The sequence below is a fragment of the Hippocampus comes genome, unplaced genomic scaffold (assembly GCF_001891065.2).
Source record: "Hippocampus comes isolate QL1 unplaced genomic scaffold, H_comes_QL1_v1.1 scaffold124, whole genome shotgun sequence".
Classification (NCBI taxonomy): Eukaryota; Metazoa; Chordata; class Actinopteri; order Syngnathiformes; family Syngnathidae; genus Hippocampus; species Hippocampus comes.
The window spans coordinates 333,278-356,900 of NW_017805075.1; the positions used below are offsets into that span (position 1 = coordinate 333,278).

A 23,623-nucleotide genomic window follows, 5' to 3' on the forward strand; every position below is an offset into this window, starting at 1 on the left:
AAATGTGTCTCGGTGTCGTCGTTCCGTAGCATCGGGTGGGCGTTGCGTGTATTTAAGCTCCCGCGGCATGACGTCTCAATCCGGGTTACGGGTAGTGGAATTTCCGCTTACGTAAGTTCCGGTAACATTTAATATCGTAGTCAAAATGTTAATGCACAGGCTTTTGTTCCGGGTGAAGGATATTCCTTTTCATAGAATTCCGGGGATGGGAATATTTACTGTACACAACATCTTTCCTCATAAGTTAAGAAACTCGCAAGTCGGCTCACTTGTATCTCAAGGCACCACTGTATTTTGAAGAACTGGCATAGAAACAAACAAACCAAAAAAAAAGATGGAAACTACAACTCTGCATCAGCCTGAATGTAAACAGTGAGATCCCAGCCTGCGCTTGTTTCTATTCAGCAACTCACCGAGAAGAGTGTCCGGCCAGCGTTTGGAGACTGCTGAAAGTGTGATTTTTCTTCCGTCTGTTTCCTCTCTGGCTGTGAAGCTGTTCTTGAATGACTGTGTGGACTTTCGCAGGAAGGTGTTCTGTCCCACTGCATCACGCCACTCGCCTTCCTGTCTTCTTCCTCCCATCTTCCTTGCTTTCTACGTGCTTTTCACCTCCAGATGTAGCTGCTTCTCCACTTTGTGCTCTGCCTGCATATCTACACACTTGGCGTTTTCCCGCCAAGCGCCACTTCCCCTTGCTTCCTTTGCGAGCTCACTAAACATCATGTGAGCCACATGAGGGCCACCTGAGGGCTCTAAAACGCAACGGTGGCTTCCTTGTCTGTCAGGGTGAAATCAACACCAGGCTAGGGCTGCACAATTAATCGAATTGTAATTGGGATCATGATTTTTGCTGCTATGGTTGAATGAACCCGAACGGCAGCCATATTTAGATTTCAAATGTGGGCTCTGCATATTTAATCAACAATTTCTTCAAACAGCAGTCAGCCAACCACCAGGGGGCAAACAATGCATGGTTTTAGCTTCATGAAGCTGCCTAAATAACAAGGGGGAGCACCCAGCAGTAGGAGCCTAAAGTCACGCTGTGGGTTGATGAGAGCGAGTCATGTAAACCAGAGAAGAAAGTACAGCAAAAATTGGAGACGGGGAGGATTATGGCGAGGAGCAAAGGCCTCCAAAGGGATCAACAGCTGTTTGTCAATTTTTGGGTAATTCTTGGGTAATGTTTTTTCAATTGCCCTATTTATTGAATATAGATGTTAAAACTTTTTAAAAATGTGTTAATTTTTGGTGGGAGTCAACCGCCCCATTTTTCCATGTAAAACACTCGTTTGCATTTTTGGATCACAAATAGCAAAAATTCCCAGGAGATTTGTTTTATGTTCCCTGTAAATTTCACAAGATGATGACAAAGCACTACCGTTCTATAAGCATGTCATGGGCAAGTCATGATGCTCCTCCTCAAACTTCAACATAGCTCCTTGGCACCAAGATGCCACAAGATGATGCAAAAACAATGCTTTTTTTAACTAGACAAAGGTTTGGCCTGAGTACAACTACAGTGAATGGGGTTACTTTTTCAGCAAAAAAAAATAATAAATCCAGGCAATTATAATGCGTATCTCTTATACGGGGACTTTTACTTGTCAGTGTCCAATGCTATATTCTTTTTTTCAAGTTACATGTTGTACTAAAAACTGTTTACATACGGTTTATTGAAAAGTAGTGCAATAACCATCGATTTTTTTTTCTCCCCAACATCATGATTAATTGTGATTACAATCTTGATCAAAATAATGGTGATTATTATTTTGGCCATAATCGTGCAGCCCTACATCAGGCTTTCTGCCTGTATTGTAAGTGTTGAGGGTCAGCCCTTTTTAAAAATGTGTTAATTTTTGGTGGGAGTCAACCGCCCCATTTTTCCATGTAAAACACTCGTTTGCATTTTTGGATCACAAATAGCAAAAATTCCCAGGAGATTTGTTTTATGTTCCCTGTAAATTTCACAAGATGATGACAAAGCACTACCGTTCTATAAGCATGTCATGGGCAAGTCATGATGCTCCTCCTCAAACTTCAACATAGCTCCTTGGCACCAAGATGCCACAAGATGATGCAAAAACAATGCTTTTTTTAACTAGACAAAGGTTTGGCCTGAGTACAACTACAGTGAATGGGGTTACTTTTTCAGCAAAAAAAAATAATAAATCCAGGCAATTATAATGCGTATCTCTTATACGGGGACTTTTACTTGTCAGTGTCCAATGCTATATTCTTTTTTTCAAGTTACATGTTGTACTAAAAACTGTTTACATACGGTTTATTGAAAAGTAGTGCAATAACCATCGATTTTTTTTTCTCCCCAACATCATGATTAATTGTGATTACAATCTTGATCAAAATAATGGTGATTATTATTTTGGCCATAATCGTGCAGCCCTACATCAGGCTTTCTGCCTGTATTGTAAGTGTTGAGGGTCAGCCTGGAGGTGGTTCCCGTCATCTAGCAGCCATGCTGAGGGGTCCTCGCCATCTCAATGCATGTCCTCCTCCTCGTCTCTCTCCGTAGCGGGTGATACGCAGCAGGAGCCAGTCTATGGATGCCATGGGTCTTACTTTCAAGAAGCCGCACGCGATGCCCGCTAGCCTCAGCGGAAGCTTTAACCACAGCACACCCGCAGAGAGCCCCAAATTCCCAGGGATAGTAAGTACAGCCCTGCTCCTCCTGGTCTTTGAGGAGCTGCACCTCGGGCCCTCTTTTCTCCCATAGAACTACTAGAGCTCGTGCCTTCCCTTCCTCTCACTTGCCTGCTGCACTAACGTCTCACATTGAAGCACTGCACACTCGCTTGACTGAAGCTGTGTGCCTCGTGGGGCTCGTCTCTCACTTTGACAAGGCTCGCACGTTTGTCTGCCAGCACAAGCACGTGCCACTCTACTCACAGCGGCGGCAGACTTGCAGCAGCAAGAGGTGATGTTGTGCATCTCCTTCGAGGTGCACCTGAGAGTTCTTTTACCCTCTGAATAAGTTAAGATAAGATAACCTTTATTTGTCCCACATTGGGGAAATTTGCAGTCTACAGCAGCAAAATTGGGGGTGGGGGGTTGGGGGGGGGTAGAGAATAAAAAAAAAGTTGTCACTTACATTCTTATGTACAGCGTAAATCGCCCTCCATCGTTGGGATTACATTCCGGACATGATAAGTGAAGTCCGCGACATCAAAATACCCTATCAAAAATACACAATGCCTATTTTTATAGCATTTATGGAACTTTCGGGGTTTTTTTAAAATCTTTACACCGTTTAAAACAATACAAACATATTTCAACACGTAGAATGTATTGCAGGAGAGCAAGAGTAATAGACAAGACCAACATATTGAACAAGCAGTTATAGTGTACCAATCTTTCTGTGTTTACAGAAAATAAATGTCGTTTTTCCAAACAAGCAAACTGAAATTATCACCTCGCAATGTACTTCAATTATCGTGGCAAAATATGTACATAATAAAGTGACCCTACAGCCATTGCTTTCTGTAGGTGTAAAAATCAGGATTGAAGAGGTTTTAGTATTCAGTAATCTTCAGCAAAAACTGAACTGAGTTTGAAAAATCCGCAATGGAGGGAGGGTTATTGTACAGCCTCAATGTGGGTGTCTATGAGGGGGATTTGGACGCGGAGGGGGGGGCGGGGAGTCTTGCATATGGGTGTGTGTGTGTGTTTGTGTGTGTCACATTGTGACAGCATTTCTCAACCTATATTGACACAGGTCGCATATTGCACATATTCTCAAAGAATGCCACCAAACAAAAATGTCAAAAAAACTACATATACAGATGACCTTGTCCATTTTACTAACCAGTACGGTATAGTGTGAAATGTGGTTCTGTTTAGTTGAACACAAAGCTATTCTCTAATATAAAGGGCAACTCATGCGTAATTGTACCTTTTGTTATCTAGTGGATGAGCATTATCACTGGCACATAGGTGTTTTTTTTTTAAGGTAAATGTTTAAGACGCTGTAAAGTCAAATCAGATTTGTATTTAAATATTCATGTTGTCGAGTAATTGTTGAAAGCACATGCAAAGATGGGAGAACCACCTAGTGTAGAGATCAATTGTGGAGCTATAGCTTCAAACTGTTTTTTGACATTTCAGTTTTCCTCATTTTTGTGGGGGCCATGGGTAAAACAGCATCCAGTGAGGCACTTTGGCATGCACGGACTCCTTTGTTCGCAGAAGTGGTTATCCGGCACAGCTATGACTTACATACTGAAGTTATTATTAATTTTTACTACAACTACAGCGTACAGTTAGCTAGCTATGCCTGTATTCCAAAATTCTTTGGATGCCACAATTTACAGAACAGCTCGATGTTGTTTTTTGAATTCTCAAATGTTATGTGGTTTGTCTTATTCAGGTTACTGTAATATGTTGGAAGACAATGCATTGTGGTTATATACTGCAACTAACGATCAGTACGTATTCGTTCATGCCATGTTGGGTGAGCCACAGACTGTATAATACGTGCTGGCGTGTTTAATAGACTTCTGCTCGAAATGTCTCTGTTATGTGAACCTAAACAAAGAGACAACATCAAAATGATGATGCCACGGATGAGCCTGCCGTTCCAGAAGCCTGTTAGCTCATGAGATAGCTAATTTCTAAAGCCTGTCGTCGTAGAATTGAAAAGCCCCACAACAACTTGGTGGGTGGGATGAGCAGATTTTTAAAATTGAAAACCTGGACACTACTATTTCATTGAAAACCAGGAAGTATTCTTAATAAATGTAATCGTAGGTCCATCTGGTGAAAAGTAGTTATGTTGTTACTTTAGCTAATGCTAAATGCTATCTTGGTTGACATAAACTCAATGCACTCACCATTATCCAACCTTTTTGGTTTGGTGCTGGTGTTGTGGCAATGTAGTTTCCCCCGGAAAAAAAAAATGGAATCCCCTGCCCCTGCGGCTTGAGTTATAATAGTAGTAGTCATTGCTCTTGGGTAGATTGAATGGTTACTGTATTTATCACATAATAATGTGATACATTTGATGTTTTTTTTTCCCCCAATATTGATATTAACTGAAGTCTACAGGACACGAGAAGGACTCCACCACTGACCTGAACTGTAAACAACTGCTTTGTTTTGTCAAATGTGGAAGCCAAACTTCGAAGTGAACACTTATCCATATGGTGTTAATTTTTTTCCAAGACATTTATTTTCACTTTACAGGATCTTTAATGGTTTGGGCAAGAAAAAAAAATGGAGATTGGAGAACATGATGCCTGACTGATTAATCCATTCATTATGAGTTGTGTCTCCCAGATTTTGCCACACTCAACAGCATATAATAAAAAGACCCATCATGACATCCCAGTTTAGCATAAGGGTCTCACTTGTTTACACAGTATTGCCATTATATTTTTCTCCCTATCACAAATTCAATATTGTCACTGTCCTAGAATAAAAGCCGAAGTCTTTTTTTAATCCAAATTATATTAATAATCATTTCATGAGTAGAATTGAATGTTCGGTTTAGCTACTGACTTAGATTTTAGTGGAGGTGGCCTGCATCATCATATATATGGCTGAGGCCATTATTTTACGAAGGTGATAGCGTCTTTTCAAAATGCATTCTGATGCATCACTGTGTATCACTTTTCGGTTGCTAAACTAGCAATAACAGTGGTCCGGTACTCAAATGACTTAAAATGCTGCTTTGGTGTGAACCCGAATGTATAGTTTGTATTTTTTGTACTCTGCTGCACTATTTTGTTTTTGCATCTTCTTCTGCTCACAGGCTCGCTTATCCGGCTCACCTTTTCTTTCTCTCATCCAGACGCTTGTCTCACACCACGCAGAACCGAACTGATGCACACTTTGTATTTTGTTTGAACCACACAACTTGCATGGAATCTCATGTGTTTTCTTATTTTGACCCTCCTTGTCGACTGTCACCATCTTCTCTCCCCCCTCCCTCTCTCTGCCCCTCTCCATCTCTCTCTTCCTGCCTGGCTCAGTCATTGCTTGTCCCAGGCAAAAGTCCCAGTAAATATGGACGTCGAGGCAGTGCCATAGGAATAGGATCAGTAGAAGAGGTTCATTTTTAATTCTCACTTATTTTTCAAGCAACTCTTACTCTGTTTGTTATCTGTCTGCTCGTCACCACTGCACCATGGCCAAGTCCTTCTCATGTTCAACTTCATGCCAACATTTTTTTTTTTATTACCTTGAAAGAGCCATTGTGCAAGTGTAAGGATAAATACCAAATTTAGAGACCTCTGCAAAATGATGAGTTTCTAGGATTTTTCTATTTATAGCTACAAGTATGCGTTATGTTAAAGGAACATTTTTGTTTCCTTCTGCAGGTATATGCTACTAACAACTTAACTCCCAAATTCCAAATGCTAATACAGTGGGGCCTTGATATACCAGTTCAATTTGTTATGTGACCACGCTCATAACTTGTATCTCAAATCACCTTTCCCTATTGAAATGCATGGAAATGCCATTAAGCCGTTCTAGTCTCACAAAAACTATTTAAAAATTGACTTTTTAACAGGACATATAGCATTTTAATAGTGTAGATTATAAACACCAACAGTAATTGCATAATTGAATAGAATGTAAAGAATGAAATCGTCTTTATCATCTTTTCCTTTCAATTCCTTGGACACTGGGCTGGTCCTACTAGTGTGCGTGCCAGCTGGTGGAATACACAGAATAAGTTTTATGAGTCTAACAATGAGTTCTGTTCCTCCCTTTCCTTGGCAGTCTCTGATCATCCCGGGGAAAAGCCCCACAAGGAAAAAGTCTGGTCCCTTCAGCTCCAGGCGGAGTAGTGCCATCGGGATTGAAAACATTCAGGAAGTGCAGGAGAAAAGGTGCAATTTGAATAATACTGACTCAAGCAGAATCACAAAGTGTTAACGTTCTTTGTGTCTGATGGAGCAGTAGAGAGAACTCCCCGAACACCCAAAAGACCCCCGACAGCGGCCACGTCTCTCAGGACCAGAAATCAGACAACTCGTCCAATCAGAGCTCACCTGAGGCGCTCACCATTGCCAAGAACAGGTGTGACTTGAGCCAAGTATCATTGTTTTTGTTTCCGTTTTCAGTGGTCCTTATGCACAGCAATGAATGAATGAAGGATTTCTAGTCGAAAGGTCAGATGGCAGAAATGTTTCCACAGTCAATGTGTTACAAGCTACAGAGACGCTATCTTACTGAAAAATAGCCTGTCAGTAAATTTGTGTTTACTTGCCGTTGTGTAATAGCTGCAGTGCTGTTAGCATGGGGGAAAAAAAAGTTAAAACCTTCACTAGTTTTGGTTGCGTTGCTTCATTTTCCTCACCACTGCTTTAGTACCGTCTTCCTGAGTCAAGTGTGCACATGCACAGTCAGAATGTGCGTTGTCCTGAGAAGGACAGGAAATCAGATCAGATGAAGCAGTTGATGTGTTTTCAAGCATTTGAATTAAAACAATAATAAATGCTTTAACTTAAAGTAAACTAGCTCAGTTTTTCTGAGACGTTTGTGGGCACCATACATTTGCCTGTATTTGCCTTTTTTGTACGTTAGCCTCTGCATCGATATGCCGTAATTTCATGATAAAAAGACACATCCATGTGTCTTTCCTCCCCGTCAAAATCCCCATTGAAAACAGTTTTTTTCTCTGTAGACATGTGTTGCCTCTGATTTGCTGGTATCCACACTCAAAAATTGAAGTATTATCCTCCGCATATTTTTGGAGGTTAGAGTTAGCTTTTGTCGGAGCGTTCTCTTTTTCCTGGTGTGAGACACGAAGCCCTTTCGTGTGGTCAGATGTGATCTCACAAAACCAAAGAACAGCAGAAAATCCTGGATATGCGCCCAGTTTTACTGAGTGACAAGAGTGTTTTGAAATGGCCATGTGGCGAAAAAGATTTGCTTTGGAAAATACTTAATGCCGTCGACTGCTGTTTATGTTTCGGCCAAATCCACTTGCGAGGCTGTCATCATTCTTCGTGAGCAGCCAAAATGATGTTTTGTATTCTGTAAATTTGCAATCTAAGACAATCTCCCTCTTGATTTTATGCTTTATGTTATCAAAAAAATGTGGATCATAGAAGAAATTACGTTAATATGGCTGATAGATCATTTGTTGGATTTAATTATTAAAATGAAATGTCATCTAATGGCCCATTTTTTTAAAATGTTTTTTTTTTAATAAAGTCAAAAATTGGATCATAAAACAGTCATTTTTAAAAATGTTTTTGATTGAAAAACAAAATAATCATTCCTGTTTTCATCATTTGCATTTTTTTAATTTTGGATTTCCAACTGAAAATGGAGATAAATGATGATGTGGCAGTTTTGTGGTTGAACGCGGCATTTAGGTTTATTTTTTTAATGTGCGACAGGGCCCCATCCATCCCCGAGGCCAACGACCTTTCGCGCTCCTCGTCCAATGCCAGCAGCTTCGCCAGCGTGGTCGAGGAGAACGAGGCAGTAGAGGATTACGACACGGGCATGGTGAGTTCCGTGTGCCTAATGCTGCAAAGGGAGGGAGGATTTCCAGTAAGTTGCCAATAAATTTTCACGGGAAGTTAAGCTGCGGCATTCTAGAAAGGTAGCATATTCAAAAAATAAATATTTGGTGTTGACATAATCAGACATTTGTGAAAAATAATTTGCAATTCAAAAGCATGCCATTTCAACAGATGTACTGCTTCAAGTTTTGTTTGCCTTCAAATACAAGTTGAAATCCTTCCATGACCACACTCTTAAGTCAAAACACTAAACTCATCTTTACTCATTCAAATGAATGAAAATGCCATTAAGCCGTTCCAGTTTACCCTAAAACAAACATTTTTTTAATGTGATTTTTAATTAGCAAAATAGCACTCTGTAATATAGTGCTTGATATACTGTATTCAAGAAGTAAGAATGTAATTAAAAAGAATCAAAAGAATTTAATCGATTTTGTATGGTTATTAATTAGGTCATGGCTCCTTCTGGTTTGTGCGTCTTGTCCACCAGGGGGCAGTATAATACAGACATACAGTATGAGTAAACATTTGCACAAGCTTCAGTAGTATTGGTTTTCGTGGCAATAAAGAAAAGACACCTGCGATTATTGTTATACTGTCTGTCTACATGAGCTGCTGCACCATTTGTCTTGAAATAATTGTTGCCTCAAAGATTTTAACAGCTTGACACAGATGCTATTCATTAGCCCATCTATGGCATTTTGAATTGTTGGTTAGAATTACGCAAAGCAGCCTTTCTGAACTACGTGGTTTTAATTACACAAGGTGTAATTCACTCTGTCTTGTGTTTAGTTCGACAGTAAATGTCTACTTTTTTTGGCATTCAAAAGCTTGAAGAAGTTTTAATATCTGCTTGTCGTGTGTGTGTGTGTGTGTGTGTGTGTGTGTGTGTGTGTGTGTGTGTCTGCGTGCGTGTGTGTCTGCGTGCGTGTGTGTGTTAAGTTGATTTCACGGTCGCCATAAAGAATGAAAGCTCACAATTTGAAAAACTCAGGTGTCTGGTCACTCGTATGTCAAGGCACCACTGTACTTGAACAATCAATTCTTTCACTGAAGAACAAGAACATGAATGCTGAGGGAAATATTAATATGATATGATATCATTTGCCAACACAACCCAATCAAAGTAAAAAAACAAATACAGTTCTCAGTTTCTCAAAAATTCCCGAGCATTCCTCAGGTGTGCATTTCATCTGACAGTCAAATGTTCATTTGCTTTGTGGCCTGCGGTCTGTCAGGAGAGTTTGTCGTCCGCCGGGACACCGCACAAGCGGGATTCTCTGACGTACAGCACGTGGCTGGACGACAGCCTGAGCAGCGCCAGCACCAACAGCCGCGGCAGCTCGCCAGGTGAGCCGACGTGGCGTGCACATCAAATGGCAGGCCTGTAATTGGCATTTTCAAGAGGAGGATGTCCTGTAAGTCGCGTTTGCCTTGCATTCTCTCAGCATTATGACTCACTGTTCCCTTTTCAGTCTTGTGCTTGTTGTATGTGGAAAGGCTATGATACTGCTCGCAGGATACATCTGTTTTAAAGGTTGCTGGGGGGGGGGTCCCCCCAAAAATGCAGCAATTGTAAAAATACACTATGCCAGGGATGTCCACCGTTTATATTCTAATTGTGAATTAATCACTTTTAAAAACCAAAATGTAAAAATCTATTGCACTACTAAAATGTTTCAAATAGATTTTGAATTAAAAAAGATATTATTTTAGTCATGTTAAAAGATATCATAGTTTTTCATTTAAAAATAAAAATGTTGAAAAAAGTAATCTCCCTTTTTATTTTAAAACTGTAAAATAATAGTTACAAAATATCTCACATTTTTAAAATATTGTTCTCAAGTTGAATTATCTCTTTATGAATTTATGAATTAGCTCTTTTTTATGTTGAACGACATAAAAATTTGAAATTCAAAATAAAATTGTAGACAAAAAATGGGCATTAAAATATATCAAGATACTTTAAAAAAATTTTTTTAGTTGAATCTCAAAGCGGCACAGTGGTCGACTGGTTAGCACCTCACAGTGCAGGGTTCTAGGGTTTGATTCCAGGCCTCCCTGTGTGGAGTTTGCATGTTCTCCCCGTGCCTGCGTGGGTTTTCTCCAGGTACACCAGTTTCCTCCCACATTCCAAAAATATGCGTGGCAGGTTAATGGAACACTAGTCTAAATTGTCCCTGGGCGTGAGTGTTAGCGCAGATAGTTGTTTGTCTCTGTGTGCCCTGTAATTGGCTGGCAATCAATTCAAGGTATACGCCGCCTACTGCCCGAAGACGGCTGGGATAGGCTCCACGACCCCCGTGACAATAATGGATGAATTTCAAAACGATATTGGCTAATGCTGAACGATAAATGATGCGTTATGTGTGTTGGCCAATCGTTCAGGTCCTGCTAAAAGTGAGCGAGGGAAAGGAACAGACATTCGCATCAAACTCGAGCGACCTCACGATCATCAGTCATCATCGGTGAGTCCACCCAGTTTTTTTCTTCTTGGCTTTGCTTCTCGACAGCGAATCAAAGAATCATGAACAATGGCGGCCAGTGTGCTTCGAGGTGAAATTTATGACAAAAATTTGGTGTGTTTGGGGTTAGGCTGGCAAATATTGCTGCAGAGGGGCTTGTTTTTTTTTTTTCCAATTTCCTTCAAAAAAAAAAAAAAAGTAAATTAATTCATCAAAGCCTGTGAGCGAGCAACAGAAAAGTCATATAATTAACCAGTCCCTTAACCATATCAGATTTTCCACCATGTCTATTTTTTTAAACAACTTACCTATTGAAATGTAAATTATATGCAGTGTTTTGTTTTGAAACAATTGATCTGAATTCTCAAGCTTTTGGCCCCCGGAAGTGCAAAAGTCACGATGAAAGTGTTTTACAGCATACAATGATGCCTCGAGATCCGGGTTTTATTTGTTTCACGACCACATTTGCAACTCAAAACAATCTTATCACAACACCGCTTTGCCCAATTAAATGAATGGAAATGCAATTAATCTGTTCAAGAAAATATTTGGAGTGTGTTTTTTTAATTTGGAAAATAGCACCCCATAATATTGTACGACATAAAAAAAAATAGTTGCATCAAAAAAATAGAATGTAAATGAATGCAATACGTCAAGCATCATGATTTAATGCTTAATTTCATTTGTTGTGCTGCTTCTTTTGGTGTACCCAACTTAGCTACCAGGGGCAGCATAACGAAGTCATGCAAACACAAACGAAGAAGAATAGTTTGACAACTATTGTCACCCATTAAGCTGTTGCAAGGGAGAGATCATCATATTGTTTGTATACATGTGTTGCTCTGCCATTTGTGTTCAAAATCTTTTTCTTCAGAATCAGAATCAGATTCATTGGTCAAGTATGTAAAACACACAAGGAATTTACTTTCTGACCCGTCTGGAGGAACAATGACCCACAGAGGGAGACAGAACATGAAGCCTGGCAGTTCGCTGTTAAGCGCCTTGATAACTTACACGCGAAAAGAAAACATTTGGGTTATTGCGTGTTGACTGCCGATGATAATTGGTAGCTCGTTAATGACATTTTCAATTGTGTGTTCGCATTGAACTAGAAGACTTTAAGGCAAAGTTGTATTGTTGTTTTAAATACTCAACATGTAATTGTCTTCGTTTTATGTTTAGTGGAGTAGAGTTCACTGCCATCGTGCCGCGCTTGTATCTCAGGTTTGCGCTCACAAGCTAAACCAAAATAAATGAATAATCAGTGACAAGTCACTCATATCTTAATCCACCAGTCTCTGTCAAATGCTGCTCTCATTTGGTCGTGCTTTGAATGCTTTTTGTGCAGAACTGTTAGCTCAGCCCACTACTAGCGTCGTGGATTCCCATCTTCAGGTTGGATCGCCTGGCCGTTCTTTAATTTGTATGTAACTTTTGATTGACATTCTTGTCCTTCTCTTCCGAAGCATTCCCATCACGGTCCCTCCGGGAGATGAGCCAAGTACAGGCGTTTGCCATGACCATTGTGCCGAACGGGGAATAGGAGCAGCAGCAGGCTGCGGGCACGGAACCCCGTGTCACGGCTGCTCGGTGATGGCCGCAGCGTGGCGCATCAACACATACGGCAGGTGGCGTGGCAGGAGGGCCAGACTTCTTCACAGTGTGATTTCCTGGCACTCTATTCTTTTTCACTGAGCTGCAAATGCACACTCACGGTTCCCGCAACCTGAAATGTTTTCATGCGTGACACGTTTGAGTATGTCTTCTTGAGTGTTCCGACTCCACAGGGTAAAGACGTGGCCATGGAACTCTTTGCGAAAAGGAACTTACAGATTTGTAGTTGGTTTAATTCAAATTCAAATTATTTAATTTTGAAAAGGGACAGTGTACATTAATCAAGATTTTAATACATGTGAATGCACTCAAGATCGTTGCAAGACTAGTTCTTATTGAAGGTCTCTTTGCTTGATGTTACTGCACATCCTCGAATAACTAAGTGTACAAAATGCACAACAGAAAAAAATGTACATTATCATTAAAAGTATACAATACAGTTAATAAAATCCGGACATGATGTCCACAATCACATCACACAAATAACAAAATTGTTTTTCCAGCGCCGTAGCCAAAAAGATGCAGTGGTGCCTTGAGACAGGAGTGACCCCATTTATTTCGAGATACAAGCCGTCATTATGCAATTTTGTTTTTTGTTTTTTTTTTTTGCTTTGGCTTGCAAGTGCAAACTTGGCATACGAGCGCTGGATGGTGGCAGAGGGTAGTGGTGACTCTTCTTCGTTTGTCTGTATGACTGTATTATACTGCCCGTTGGTGGCCAAAGTGGGCACACCACAGGGAGCTGAAGAATACTGCATTGAATCGAAGCATTAACATGAAATCACGGGTGCCCAAGTCCAGTCCTTGGGAGCCCCTATTCAGCCCCTATTACACGTTTCCCTTCACAAGCTTGCTAATTAGCAAATAATTTGAATCAGGTGTGTTGGAGGAGAGAAACATGTAAAAAAAAAAAAAAAAAAAAAAAGGCTGGATAGGGGCTCCTGAGGACCGGACTTGGGAAGCCCTGTATGAAGTCATGATGCACAAGCTGTTTACCTATTTATATTCTGTCATTATGCTAATATCCTTACGTTTTTATGAAGTACAATATAGAGTGCTATTTTTCTGAGAAACGTGTCTAAAAAAACATTTCGCAGAGAGAGGGGGTGGCGGGGTTGTTTGTGTATTTCCAATCATTTCAATGGGGAGAGGTGATTATCGATACGATCGTCACGGAAGGAATTGAACTTGTATTTTAAGGCACCACTGCATTTTTCACATCTGACAGTGTTTGTACTTTTCCAACTGTTAATTGACTGCCCGTCCTCATTTCATGGATGCAAAGATCCTGCAGCCAACGAGAGAAGGCAGTACCTGATTCCACCGAGTCACTCCAGTACGGCCGATATTTGTTGTGAACATTTGGAAGCATCCGCCTTTTACATGTTTTCATGCTTTGTGTTTCTTGACCACTTTCTAATTAATCTTCTACTCTATTTAATCTTCTACTTTGTTTTTCTTTCAATGTTTTATTTATGAATTGCATTGGTTCATTTTGGAGTGATGCTCTTCTTTTTCTTTAGTGTGAATTTGAATGTTTTGAACTGTGAAACTCTTCAGGTGTCAACTTATTGGTACAAGAAATGTTTAAAATGAACTTTTATTTGCTTTGAAGTTGAGCAGAAAATGTGCGAAATTCAACTACTGATGATGTAAATATTTTTTTGATTGTGTAAATATTTTTTGGGGGAGGGTAAAATTTGTAAAAAAGGCTTGACCAACTCAACAATGTATTGTTCAGAGCTGTACCTCTGAAATTGTATTTTTAAAAGCTTTGGGGTTACAATGATTCCACATTATTTTCTGTCGATTGTTTAAAAGGGAAGAACTTTACTTTTTCTGTGTCATTTCAGTTGCCTTAACACAAAGCAAGTATAGTTCATGAAGCAAATGTTTGTTGTTGTTTTTATTGTAAATAAACACCATCCTAAATTGACTGTATTCTTAAATCATCATTGACAAATTTCATATCGGCTCTCAAAAATGTCTCCATATACTGAACAAAAGTTCAGCTTACTCGGTTAAACGGGTACAACTGTGTCACATAGAAGACAACATGCAGTTCCATGAGCAGATGAAAATGAAATGACTTTTTGTCAGCAGTATTCATTCAAACTTGGTATGTTACAAATTTGATTTCATAGTCATGAGTCATCTCAATCCAGTTCAAAGACCATCACACCTCCTTTCCAGACATTAGCTTCCTATACTGTATACCAGTGTTTTTCAACCCGTGTGCCGCGGCACACTGGTGTGCCGAGAGACATTGTCAGGTGTGCCGCGGGAAAATATCCAATTTGTATGCCTGTGCGGTCTTTCGCCCAGAAAGTAATCATGTAGTACCCTCCCTTCGAGCTAGGGAGCAGCAACAGCTAGCCAATTGTCTTGTGTTGCGACGAGAGCCAAGCGAATTTGTGACGCATGAATGCAGGACGACGGTGAAACAATAAATATGAAAGATGATAAAATACTGTTTTCTTTGTGTTCATTTGATTCCAATTCTAGCTGTTATAACGTCATTCTTCAATATTAAAAACGGTTATAGTAACAATATAACACGTTAATTGTTAAAATAAGCGGGGGGGGGGGGGTCACATTTTCAGCTAGTGGTGTGCCGCGAGATTTTTTTCAATGAAAGAAGTGAGCCTTGGCTCAAAAAAGTTTGAAAAACACTGCTGTATACCATACCATATGGATACACATAGAAGCATTTAATGAAATAAGACAGTATGCTTCTTCTAAAAATAATGGCTTGGCCATCGACAAGCATTCCAGTTTCTCATATACTGTACCTGTAGTTTCTTTGCAAAATTAATTGCCCCCCCCCCCCACCCTGGTCTAGGGTATACTGTGTGTGATGTCTCTTGGTATATTCGTGTCATACGGGCTATGGTGGACCCCCGCTCATTGTGAGAGATAGTTACCGGGTCGGCCCAAGATTAGTGAGGATCCGCATGTAACTGATATTTATTGAAATACATTGGAAAAACAAAACGATTACAAATAAATGATTAGTAATTTTTAACCCCCCAAAATATTCACAAATGCTGATAAACATTCAGTTCAAACGGGAGAAATGTCTGTACCCCCCCCAACAATCATTAAAATGTTTATATAAACATATATTTAAAAATATAAACATAATTGGGGGAAACAACTATCTGCGGATACACGGGTGAAGAAGCGCGAGTATGCAGGGTTCGAGTGCACTTGTGAATGAGTCCCATTCAACTCGTCACCAGCAGGAGGCAATAAAGCGCCATGTTAGCGTTGTCACGTCAAGCAAAGCGCAGAAGAAGTCCATGTCGGGCAAAGGTGTCAATCAACATGGCGGCGGTAGACGTCGTCGTGAGCAACTTGGTGACTCTGTGGAGGATCCCAGCCGTCCGACGCAATTTCCCGCGGATGTTTTTGGTCATTTCAGTCGTGGGCTCCATTCTCAAAGAGCTCCAGTTCGTGCCACAGACTTATTTCAGCAGTAGAAGAAATTTCCTGAACGTGTGAGTAGAGCTAAAGCGGGCTAGTTTGTCGTTAGCCTGCCGAGGTCAGAGCAATAGAATCATTCAGCAAAACACGGGCAGTCGTGCAATCTTGACCATGTTTCCCTCATACGCGTTGTTGTTTGAAACAGTTCTAGATGAAAGAGGAGAGAATCAAAGTGTCCTGTGTTGATATTTTCAAGATCCTCTTATTTGTTTTCAAATCTCTAAATGACCTCGCGCCACCTTACCTCTCTGAGCTCATCCGCCCCTACACACCTGCCCGGCGCCTCAGGTCTGCGGACCAGACAGCATTGGAAGTACCAAGAACTAAACTGAGGCTCAGAGGGGATCGAGCCTTTTCCGTTGCCGGTCCCTCTCTGGAATGACCTCTCACTGAACATTCGGCAAGCCTCCTCGCTGCCCATCTTCAAAACCCGCCTCAAAACTCACTTGTATTCTTTGGCATTTGACTCAGCATGACTTAGATTTGTTCTTGGTTTTGCTGTTCGGTGCTTTCTACTGTCTTTATTACCGATTTGCTTTACTGTTTGTTGTATATGTTGAATTGCTCCATGTACAGCACTTTGTATGCAGCGATGGCTGTTTGAAAGTGCTCTATAAATACAGTTGAGTTGAGCGTGTATAGAGTTATGCAGCCACATTATTTCTCAAGTTTGGTTTTATTTTTTCCCACTTTAAGTATTTTTTAGGGTTGCATATTATAGGTTAAAGGTCATATTAAAGGGGCTGTCAACTCCAAAATGTTATTTCATCAAAATATGTTGTCGAATAAGGCCATTCAGATTTGCATTGAGTTGAGCAGTAAAATCCACCTGTTTTTGTCCATCTCAGGGGTTGACCCTTTTGCCACTCGCAGTCGACTGAAAACAACATCAGAGTTGCTCAGGGTTCAGGTAATGACCAATTCTGAAAACCGGTTACCCCGTGATTGGTCGTTAGCTGAGCCCTGAGTAACTGTGATGTTGTTTTCAGATGACAGAAAGTGGCGAATGGCTACAGCGGATGGCCTTTGCTGCACAATTCATATTTCACAAACACAATATTAAGCAGAATGCTGTGTGGAGGCGCATAGAATATATTACTGTCAAGAAAATGTGTGGGTTGACTTCCCCTTTCCCACCTGAGTGGAGAGGAATGGCTGGGTGAGTCCAAGCGTCATTTTGTTGGTCTTGCAGGTATTTCGTCAAAGTGTCATGGGGTTGGACGCTGCTTCTGCTGACTCCCTTCGTCCTCCTCTCCAACACGGCCTTTAGCCGGAACGCTGTCTTCCTGGGCAAACGGCTCCTCTCCGTGGCGGTGGCCACAGCCGTGTGGTATGCGTGCACCACGACCTTCTTCTACATCGAGGGTGTGACCGGCTCGTGTTTTCAGACCGACTCCATGGATGTGAAGACCGACCGGTTTGCATCCATAGCCGAATGCAAGCACGCCGGCTTCTACTGGCATGGCTTCGACATCTCGGGGCACTCCTTCATCCTGACCTACTCGGCCCTGCTCATCATGGAGGAAACGGCGTCCATGGCCTCTCTGAAGACGGCGAGTATGTCTGCGCTTCCGAGGGTGGTCCTCAACCTTCTGTACGTGGCGCTTAACCTCATAGTCATCCTCTGGGTGTGGATGTTCATCTGCACCTCGGTTTACTTCCATGATGTGTCTCACAAGGTGGTGGGCACTGCAGCTGGGCTCGGGGCATGGTACTTGACATATCGCCTTTGGTATCTTAAACCGTTGTCGCCGGGACTCCCGCCACAGCACCAACTGAGAGAACAGAAGCAGCTGCGCCTGCGCTCATCTATTGATCCACTGCACTCCCAGTGACGTTACCTGGAGGTCATTGCGTACAGCAAGACATTCCCTTGTCGTGTAAGGGCAGAGGTTTACAAGTTGGATTGACAGTTTGCTTTCCTGACCAGTGAAGAGTATCTTCTCTGTTTTTATTTAACACACTCCCGTTGAACCAGCATTACCTCTTGATTCAAAGTGAATATGACACTACAGCAATCCCCCATTTGGGAAAATTACGAAATCTATGTCTAATTGACCCCTCCAAAAATGTTTCAAATTGCATATATTGATAGTTTCAACCGTAAATGTATCACAAACTCTGATCGCCAAACACTGAAATATTTTTTAGTCAGCATGCAATTAAATTGCTTATATGATTTCAAACAAATTCACCCCAAGTGCCAAACTCCTGACATGTCACTTGAACATAGTTCCATGACACCGCAGTGTCACAAGATGGTGACAGAGCCCTGTCTAATTGCAGAGAAGTTCTTAAAAACAAGGTCTGGACACTAATTAAAGATTATTTTAATAATCGGTTAATCTGTTGCTGATTTTTCCATTGGACTGTTGAATCATATTTTAAGCAGCATTTTTACATTTCCATCCCTCATCCAAAGAACATTGTTGTTTCAAAACGACAATCCAGAAAATGGTCAATCAAACTGATTTTGTTTTATTTCCAGGTTTGTATTTGTAACATGTCAGAAAATCGGCAAATGTATGGATCATTTGTCTTTCAAAGTGAAAATCTGTTGTTGCAAAGGTCTTTGTGACTCAACACAAAAGAGTCTGCTTCTGTGGAGGACTACAGAGATTGTCGAATATTTACTCTGGTGATGAGGATTTGGACAATTCGAAGGTGAGCGAGGTCTCGAAACGATTAATTGATTTTCCAAATGGTTGATTAATTTGATAATTGATTATCCATCCATGCATCCATTTTCTGACCCACTCAATCCTATACCATCTGTCTTCGTGCCCTTGTCGGGGTACACCCTGAACTGGTTGCCAGCCAATCGCAGGGCACACATAGACAAACTAACATTCACGCTCACAATCAAACCTAGGGGCAAATTACCGATTGTTCCATTAACGTGCCATGCATGTTTTTGGAATGTGGGAGCAAAGTGCAATACCGAAATAAAAACCCACGCAGGCACGGGAAGAATATAAAAACTCCACACAGTAAGGCCAGGGCCAGTTTTGAACCCATGACCTCTGCACTGTGAGGCGGACGTGCTAACCAGTCACCCACCATCCCGATAATTGAATAATTGATTAATTGTTGCATCTCAACTGTGATGCCAAATATTTCAAGTTACATTATCTTTACAAATAAGTCACTTAAAATGATTTGATGAAAAAAAAATGCAACTGAAATGCTGAACTAGGCTCCTGATACATCACTTACTTTCATGTCATTCCTTTGCAACAATTTACCTAAGATGATGCCCAAGCTCTGCTTAATCACACAAGTGTTCTATTCAACCCGTGGGTGGATTTTTGGCCATTTGGGGCAAAATAGGTTTGTTGTGTGTCTCTCGGCTGTTGCACTCGTTTCGGTTTGCAGATACCTCGTTTCTACCTGAATATGAAGGAAAGTTTGGTGCCATTACTTTTAACAGATCAATATTGAATTTAGTAAAAAATGAAACCGTATTTGATTAACAAATGCACCGCTCTCTTCTGACTGTCAAAAAAAAAAAAGTTTCGTTTCTTTTTATGTTGATTAACTGGGCTGGATAATGATTGGATGAGCATCAGATACTAATTTTGTGAGGTCTCTGTGGAAAATGTCCTTTACATCTGTTTGATAAACTGTCAGTTGTTTTGCATGGTGACATTGATGTCAAGCTGGGTGATAAGATGGCTGTCAGGCAGGTCACAGTTCACACTGCTTTCGGCTTTGGCACCATTTTAGGGTGACTCAGAAAGAGACCCCCCACCCCCAAAAAACAGTAAACAAGCAAGTTTTTTTTCTTTTCCCAGTAAATAAGTGTATATGCAACAGGTAGTCGAGTAAAATTTTTGTTTGTGTGGTCATCAGACTGACGAGAAAATAATTTCCTGTCACACACTTGCATGCGTCAATAACGTGTATTGAATGTCTGAATGTAAATTATTCAACGTTTTACAATTTTGAATTATAATGGCAGCGGTTGTGCTGCACGCTTTTACAGTTTAGAATGTTCTTCGTTCGCCTTGATTTAAAAATAACACATTTTAGAGATAAAGATGGTGGCTTGTGGGTTGCACCCAAAAGTCTTTAAATATTAAATGTATTGGAACTGAACTTTGAAAACAACCAAAAAGTACATTTGGCACTGCATATGATTTGTTGTACTATTACATGAAGCTCTTAGTTTAATGACTGGATACTGATATGAAGCAGACTAAAGTCCCCATTATGTTACTCAAATGCAATGATACACAGATCAACAATGAGATGAGTTAAAAAGAAGTTGAATTAGAGGAGACATCTCTCCATTAGTGCATATCTGTGGAGTTGTGTCGCAATAATTCATGACAGCACATCCAAGACCACCAAAATGAAAACAACCAAATGAGGGTTTTTTTTTTTTTGCTGTTGTCGCTTGGGTATTTATTTTGTCATTGATGGCAACGGAATAAATTAAGGCCTATGAACAAACATCATAAAAAGCACCATAAATAAATGCATATTTATATATATCAATATAAAAAAATCAAAAGTAGAAAATAAAAATAGATCATCGTGAAATGTAACGGCCACCCACAATCACAAGTAGAATTTCTTGACTGTGTGGGCGCGTGAAGCGCGAGATTCCAGGCCTTGTCAAGAGGCGGACTCACAATGAACTGGGAAATAAAATAAACATTAAGTTCAACTTCCACTTTCTTCATTTGCGCTTTGTCAGCGGGAGTTTTGCAAATATGCACAAGAAACGTCGCAGTGCCTTTTAAAAAGTGACTCAATATCCTTAGCATTGCTTTTATTTCCATTCTCACAAACACTTTGCGAATGCTGCACATTCGATTCCAAATTGGAACATAAAAGAAATCAATACTGTACCAAGTTCAATGGTCAATACAAACGTGATGCTCAGAAGTACAACAAAATATTTGTTCAGTGAGCAAAATCTTCCCAGAATGTTTTTGATCGTGTCATTTTTTTTTTTACACCACTTTTCTGTAAAGGAATAACAGATGTGATAGAGTCCCACCCCACCCCCCCATGCTTGAATTCCGAATGGAGTGTTCCAAAACTCAATCACACTCGAATGTGCATTTTCTCACAAGCCAAAACTTTCTCGCCACCTTTGTGCTTTGAGTTCGCTGCCCCTCGAGCGGGAGCAAACGCCGCACGTGTTCCTCCACTCCAAAGTCAAACAGTCTGTCAATGCAAATGTCTCAACTGAATGTGTGACAGAGGTCATGTGATTCCTTTCCACTATTATTCTACAAATGATGTATCTTTGTTCACCCGTCTTTGCCAGTGACGTACAGTATAGTAACAGGCATAGCAATGAAATGCTCTTCCGCAAAAGTAACCAATTTGCAAAGTGTTCAGGTTTTTATTATTAAATTTTATTATTATTTTCATTATTTCTCTGCTCTGATGTACCAGCTTAACTATGTTCATAACGCAAAATATTTTATTGAATTTTCTATTCCTGAAATCATCTTTTGCCACCGGAACGAATGGAAATGCCGTTAATCTGTTCCAGCCACCAAAATACCATCAGAAAGTAATTAATGATTATAGAAACATAGGCTGGTAACCAGGGCTGCAACTCATGGTTGCTTTAATAATCAATTAGTTTGTTGATTCATATTTAGATTCATTGATGAATCAGATGCAAAAAAGAAAAAAAAATCCACAAAACAGGAAATTATTTAAAATTGGCATTGCAGAAATGTGCATAAATTGATTCTGAGTCAGTTAGCGACTTGGTTTTTCCAAACTAAAAGCAGATGTCTCATTTTGATACAACACAAAACTAATCGGTCTACTTTTGTGGAGGATGACAGAAATCTGAATGTTTACTGTGAAGTGGCTGGAATTCTGAGGATTTGAACAATGTCTCTAAATGACTAAAGGATTCTGAAAATAGTTGGTGATTAATTTGATAACTAATTAGTTATCAAGTAATCGATTGCACCTCAGTAACAAAATTAAATAGAATCCCAAAAAATAAATAGCGCATCATGCTGAATCCTGTACTGTATTTGTGGCCGCTTCCGACGTCTGTAACTTGTCCACCTGGGGGCGGTACAGTAGTCTTGCGGACCCAAACAAAGAAGAGTATTACAACTCCTGTAGGGAACTCAGTCAGCGGCAGTACTAGTCATATCGTTTGTCTACCCGTGTTGATGTGCTGAAAGCGTTGGATAAACACAACCAAGTAGATGCTGTTTGTTACCCCGATGGCCTTTTGCATTGCTGCCATTAAGCTAAATGGACCGCTGTCAGGCTTCGTGGTTGTTTGAAATACACAAAGTGTATTTCTCTTTGTTTTACGGTAAGTGTGACAAGACACTGTTGAAGCGCAATGATGAATTGACAACTAATTCATTAAACTGATCAACAAATATTTACTGAATTTATTCATCAGGGATGCAAGGAAACATTTCCAGATATATATTTTTTTTGTGCTGATTCTGTTATCTGCTGTCATTTCACAGGTTTTCGTAACGATATGGCATTCATATTGTGTTTTGTAATATTTATGAATTAAGGGTTAGGTTCAGCAACAGGTGAAATTTTATTCTGAAAGGTCAGTTATAAATTATGCGTGGTAAAATATGTGTCGCGTAATCTTACATCGGTCAAATTTCAAAACAAAAAGATAAAACATTTTTCAAACTTGGTATAGGAAAAAAGCATTTTTGAAATCAGCCTCGAAAATATGTTTAGGGACACAAAAAGCCACCTCTCATTTCAAATTTGCTTTTGACCAGTCTTATAAAACGAATTGCTAATTACTTTTTTGGCGGGGAGGATATCTATTTTGGAGGCCTTGTTTAATTTCAAATTGTCTTGATCATTTCAGCCTCCAGCAGTAAATCTCCGATTGCTGTCGCCCTCCTTGAAATTACGTGGATTTCCTGCACTGTCAATTTGAAATTGTTTCTTGTTTTTGGATAACGAGAAAGAAATTAAAAAAAAAACATTTTTTTAAAATCCAATTCATCGGTGAATCAATTCTGAAAATGATCGTTAGTTGCTGGCCTACACGTAAATCGAAGCAACATTTCGGCCAAGCGTGTCTCACTGTATGTTCTTTTTGTGGCCATTTCTGTCCGGTGATGCGCTGTGCGAATTTTTCAGATGTGCCAAACATTGCGGCTCAACAAAGCTCGGTTAACGCCACCGTTGAAGCGTGACTGTACAAAACCTCTCTGCCGCAGAGCGTCACCTTCGCTCGACGGAGTTGTTGGCGCGATTACGGACACAAATAAAAGCTTGAAGGCAAACGGAACCCACTCCTTTTCCCTGCTCATTATTGCTGGGGATCCATGAAACATTTCGACATACATGGAAGAGGACGTGACAGTGTTTTTCCTTTAAACCTTCAACCGAATTGTGGCTGCGGTAGTTTACAAGCGTAGAACCTCAGCTCGCTGTCTGCGGAATGTGTGCGGTGAGATTGCGTCTCTGGTGCTCACATCAACTGAGTGGACGTGTGTGTGTGTTGTACATGTCCAAGCTGGTATGTTTGGGAAATGGCGTTGTATCGCGTCCTGCACTTAAATTACACGGCACTTGTCTCGAAAG

At 40.4% G+C, this 23,623-nt stretch overlaps 2 protein-coding genes across 17 annotated transcripts in view; both read left to right on the forward strand.

The window, feature by feature from the left end:
• The window catches only part of rap1gapa (RAP1 GTPase activating protein a), an 89,348-nt gene extending 74,838 nt beyond the window's left edge, over nucleotides 1–14,510 (forward strand). For 5 of the 16 annotated variants that reach the window (XM_019865150.1, XM_019865151.1, XM_019865152.1 and 2 more), the window contains 7 exons: nucleotides 2,531–2,665; nucleotides 5,985–6,062; nucleotides 6,739–6,848; nucleotides 6,919–7,038; nucleotides 8,367–8,478; nucleotides 9,734–9,845; nucleotides 10,884–11,540. In XM_019865150.1, coding sequence (XP_019720709.1) covers nucleotides 2,531–2,665; nucleotides 5,985–6,062; nucleotides 6,739–6,848; nucleotides 6,919–7,038; nucleotides 8,367–8,478; nucleotides 9,734–9,845; nucleotides 10,884–11,026 — 810 coding nt within the window. In that variant the 3' untranslated portion in view covers nucleotides 11,027–11,540. Of the gene's footprint in view, nucleotides 1–2,530; nucleotides 2,666–5,984; nucleotides 6,063–6,738; nucleotides 6,849–6,918; nucleotides 7,039–8,366; nucleotides 8,479–9,733; nucleotides 9,846–10,883; nucleotides 11,542–12,308; nucleotides 12,356–12,426 lie in introns of those variants that run through there. The other 11 variants (XM_019865137.1, XM_019865141.1, XM_019865138.1 and 8 more) reach the window with 8 other exon arrangements.
• Nucleotides 14,511–15,855: 1,345 nt separating this feature from the next.
• fitm2 (fat storage inducing transmembrane protein 2) lies at nucleotides 15,856–18,405 on the forward strand. Its single transcript, XM_019865126.1, has 2 exons — nucleotides 15,856–16,074; nucleotides 17,253–18,405. Exons 1-2 carry the CDS (start codon nucleotides 15,902–15,904, stop codon nucleotides 17,893–17,895), a joined length of 816 nt encoding a protein of 271 aa, XP_019720685.1. The 5' UTR covers nucleotides 15,856–15,901; the 3' UTR covers nucleotides 17,896–18,405.
• The last annotated feature ends 5,218 nt before the right edge of the window (nucleotides 18,406–23,623 follow it).

Excerpts from the sequence above, each read along its gene's own strand:
- fitm2 (XM_019865126.1), top strand. The coding sequence starts at position 15,902 with ATGGCGGCGGTAGACGTCGTCGTGAGCAACTTGGTGACTCTGTGGAGG. Across the intron at positions 16,075-17,252 it reads AGAAGAAATTTCCTGAACGT|GTATTTCGTCAAAGTGTCAT; the intron begins GTGAGTAGAGCT and ends TTGGTCTTGCAG.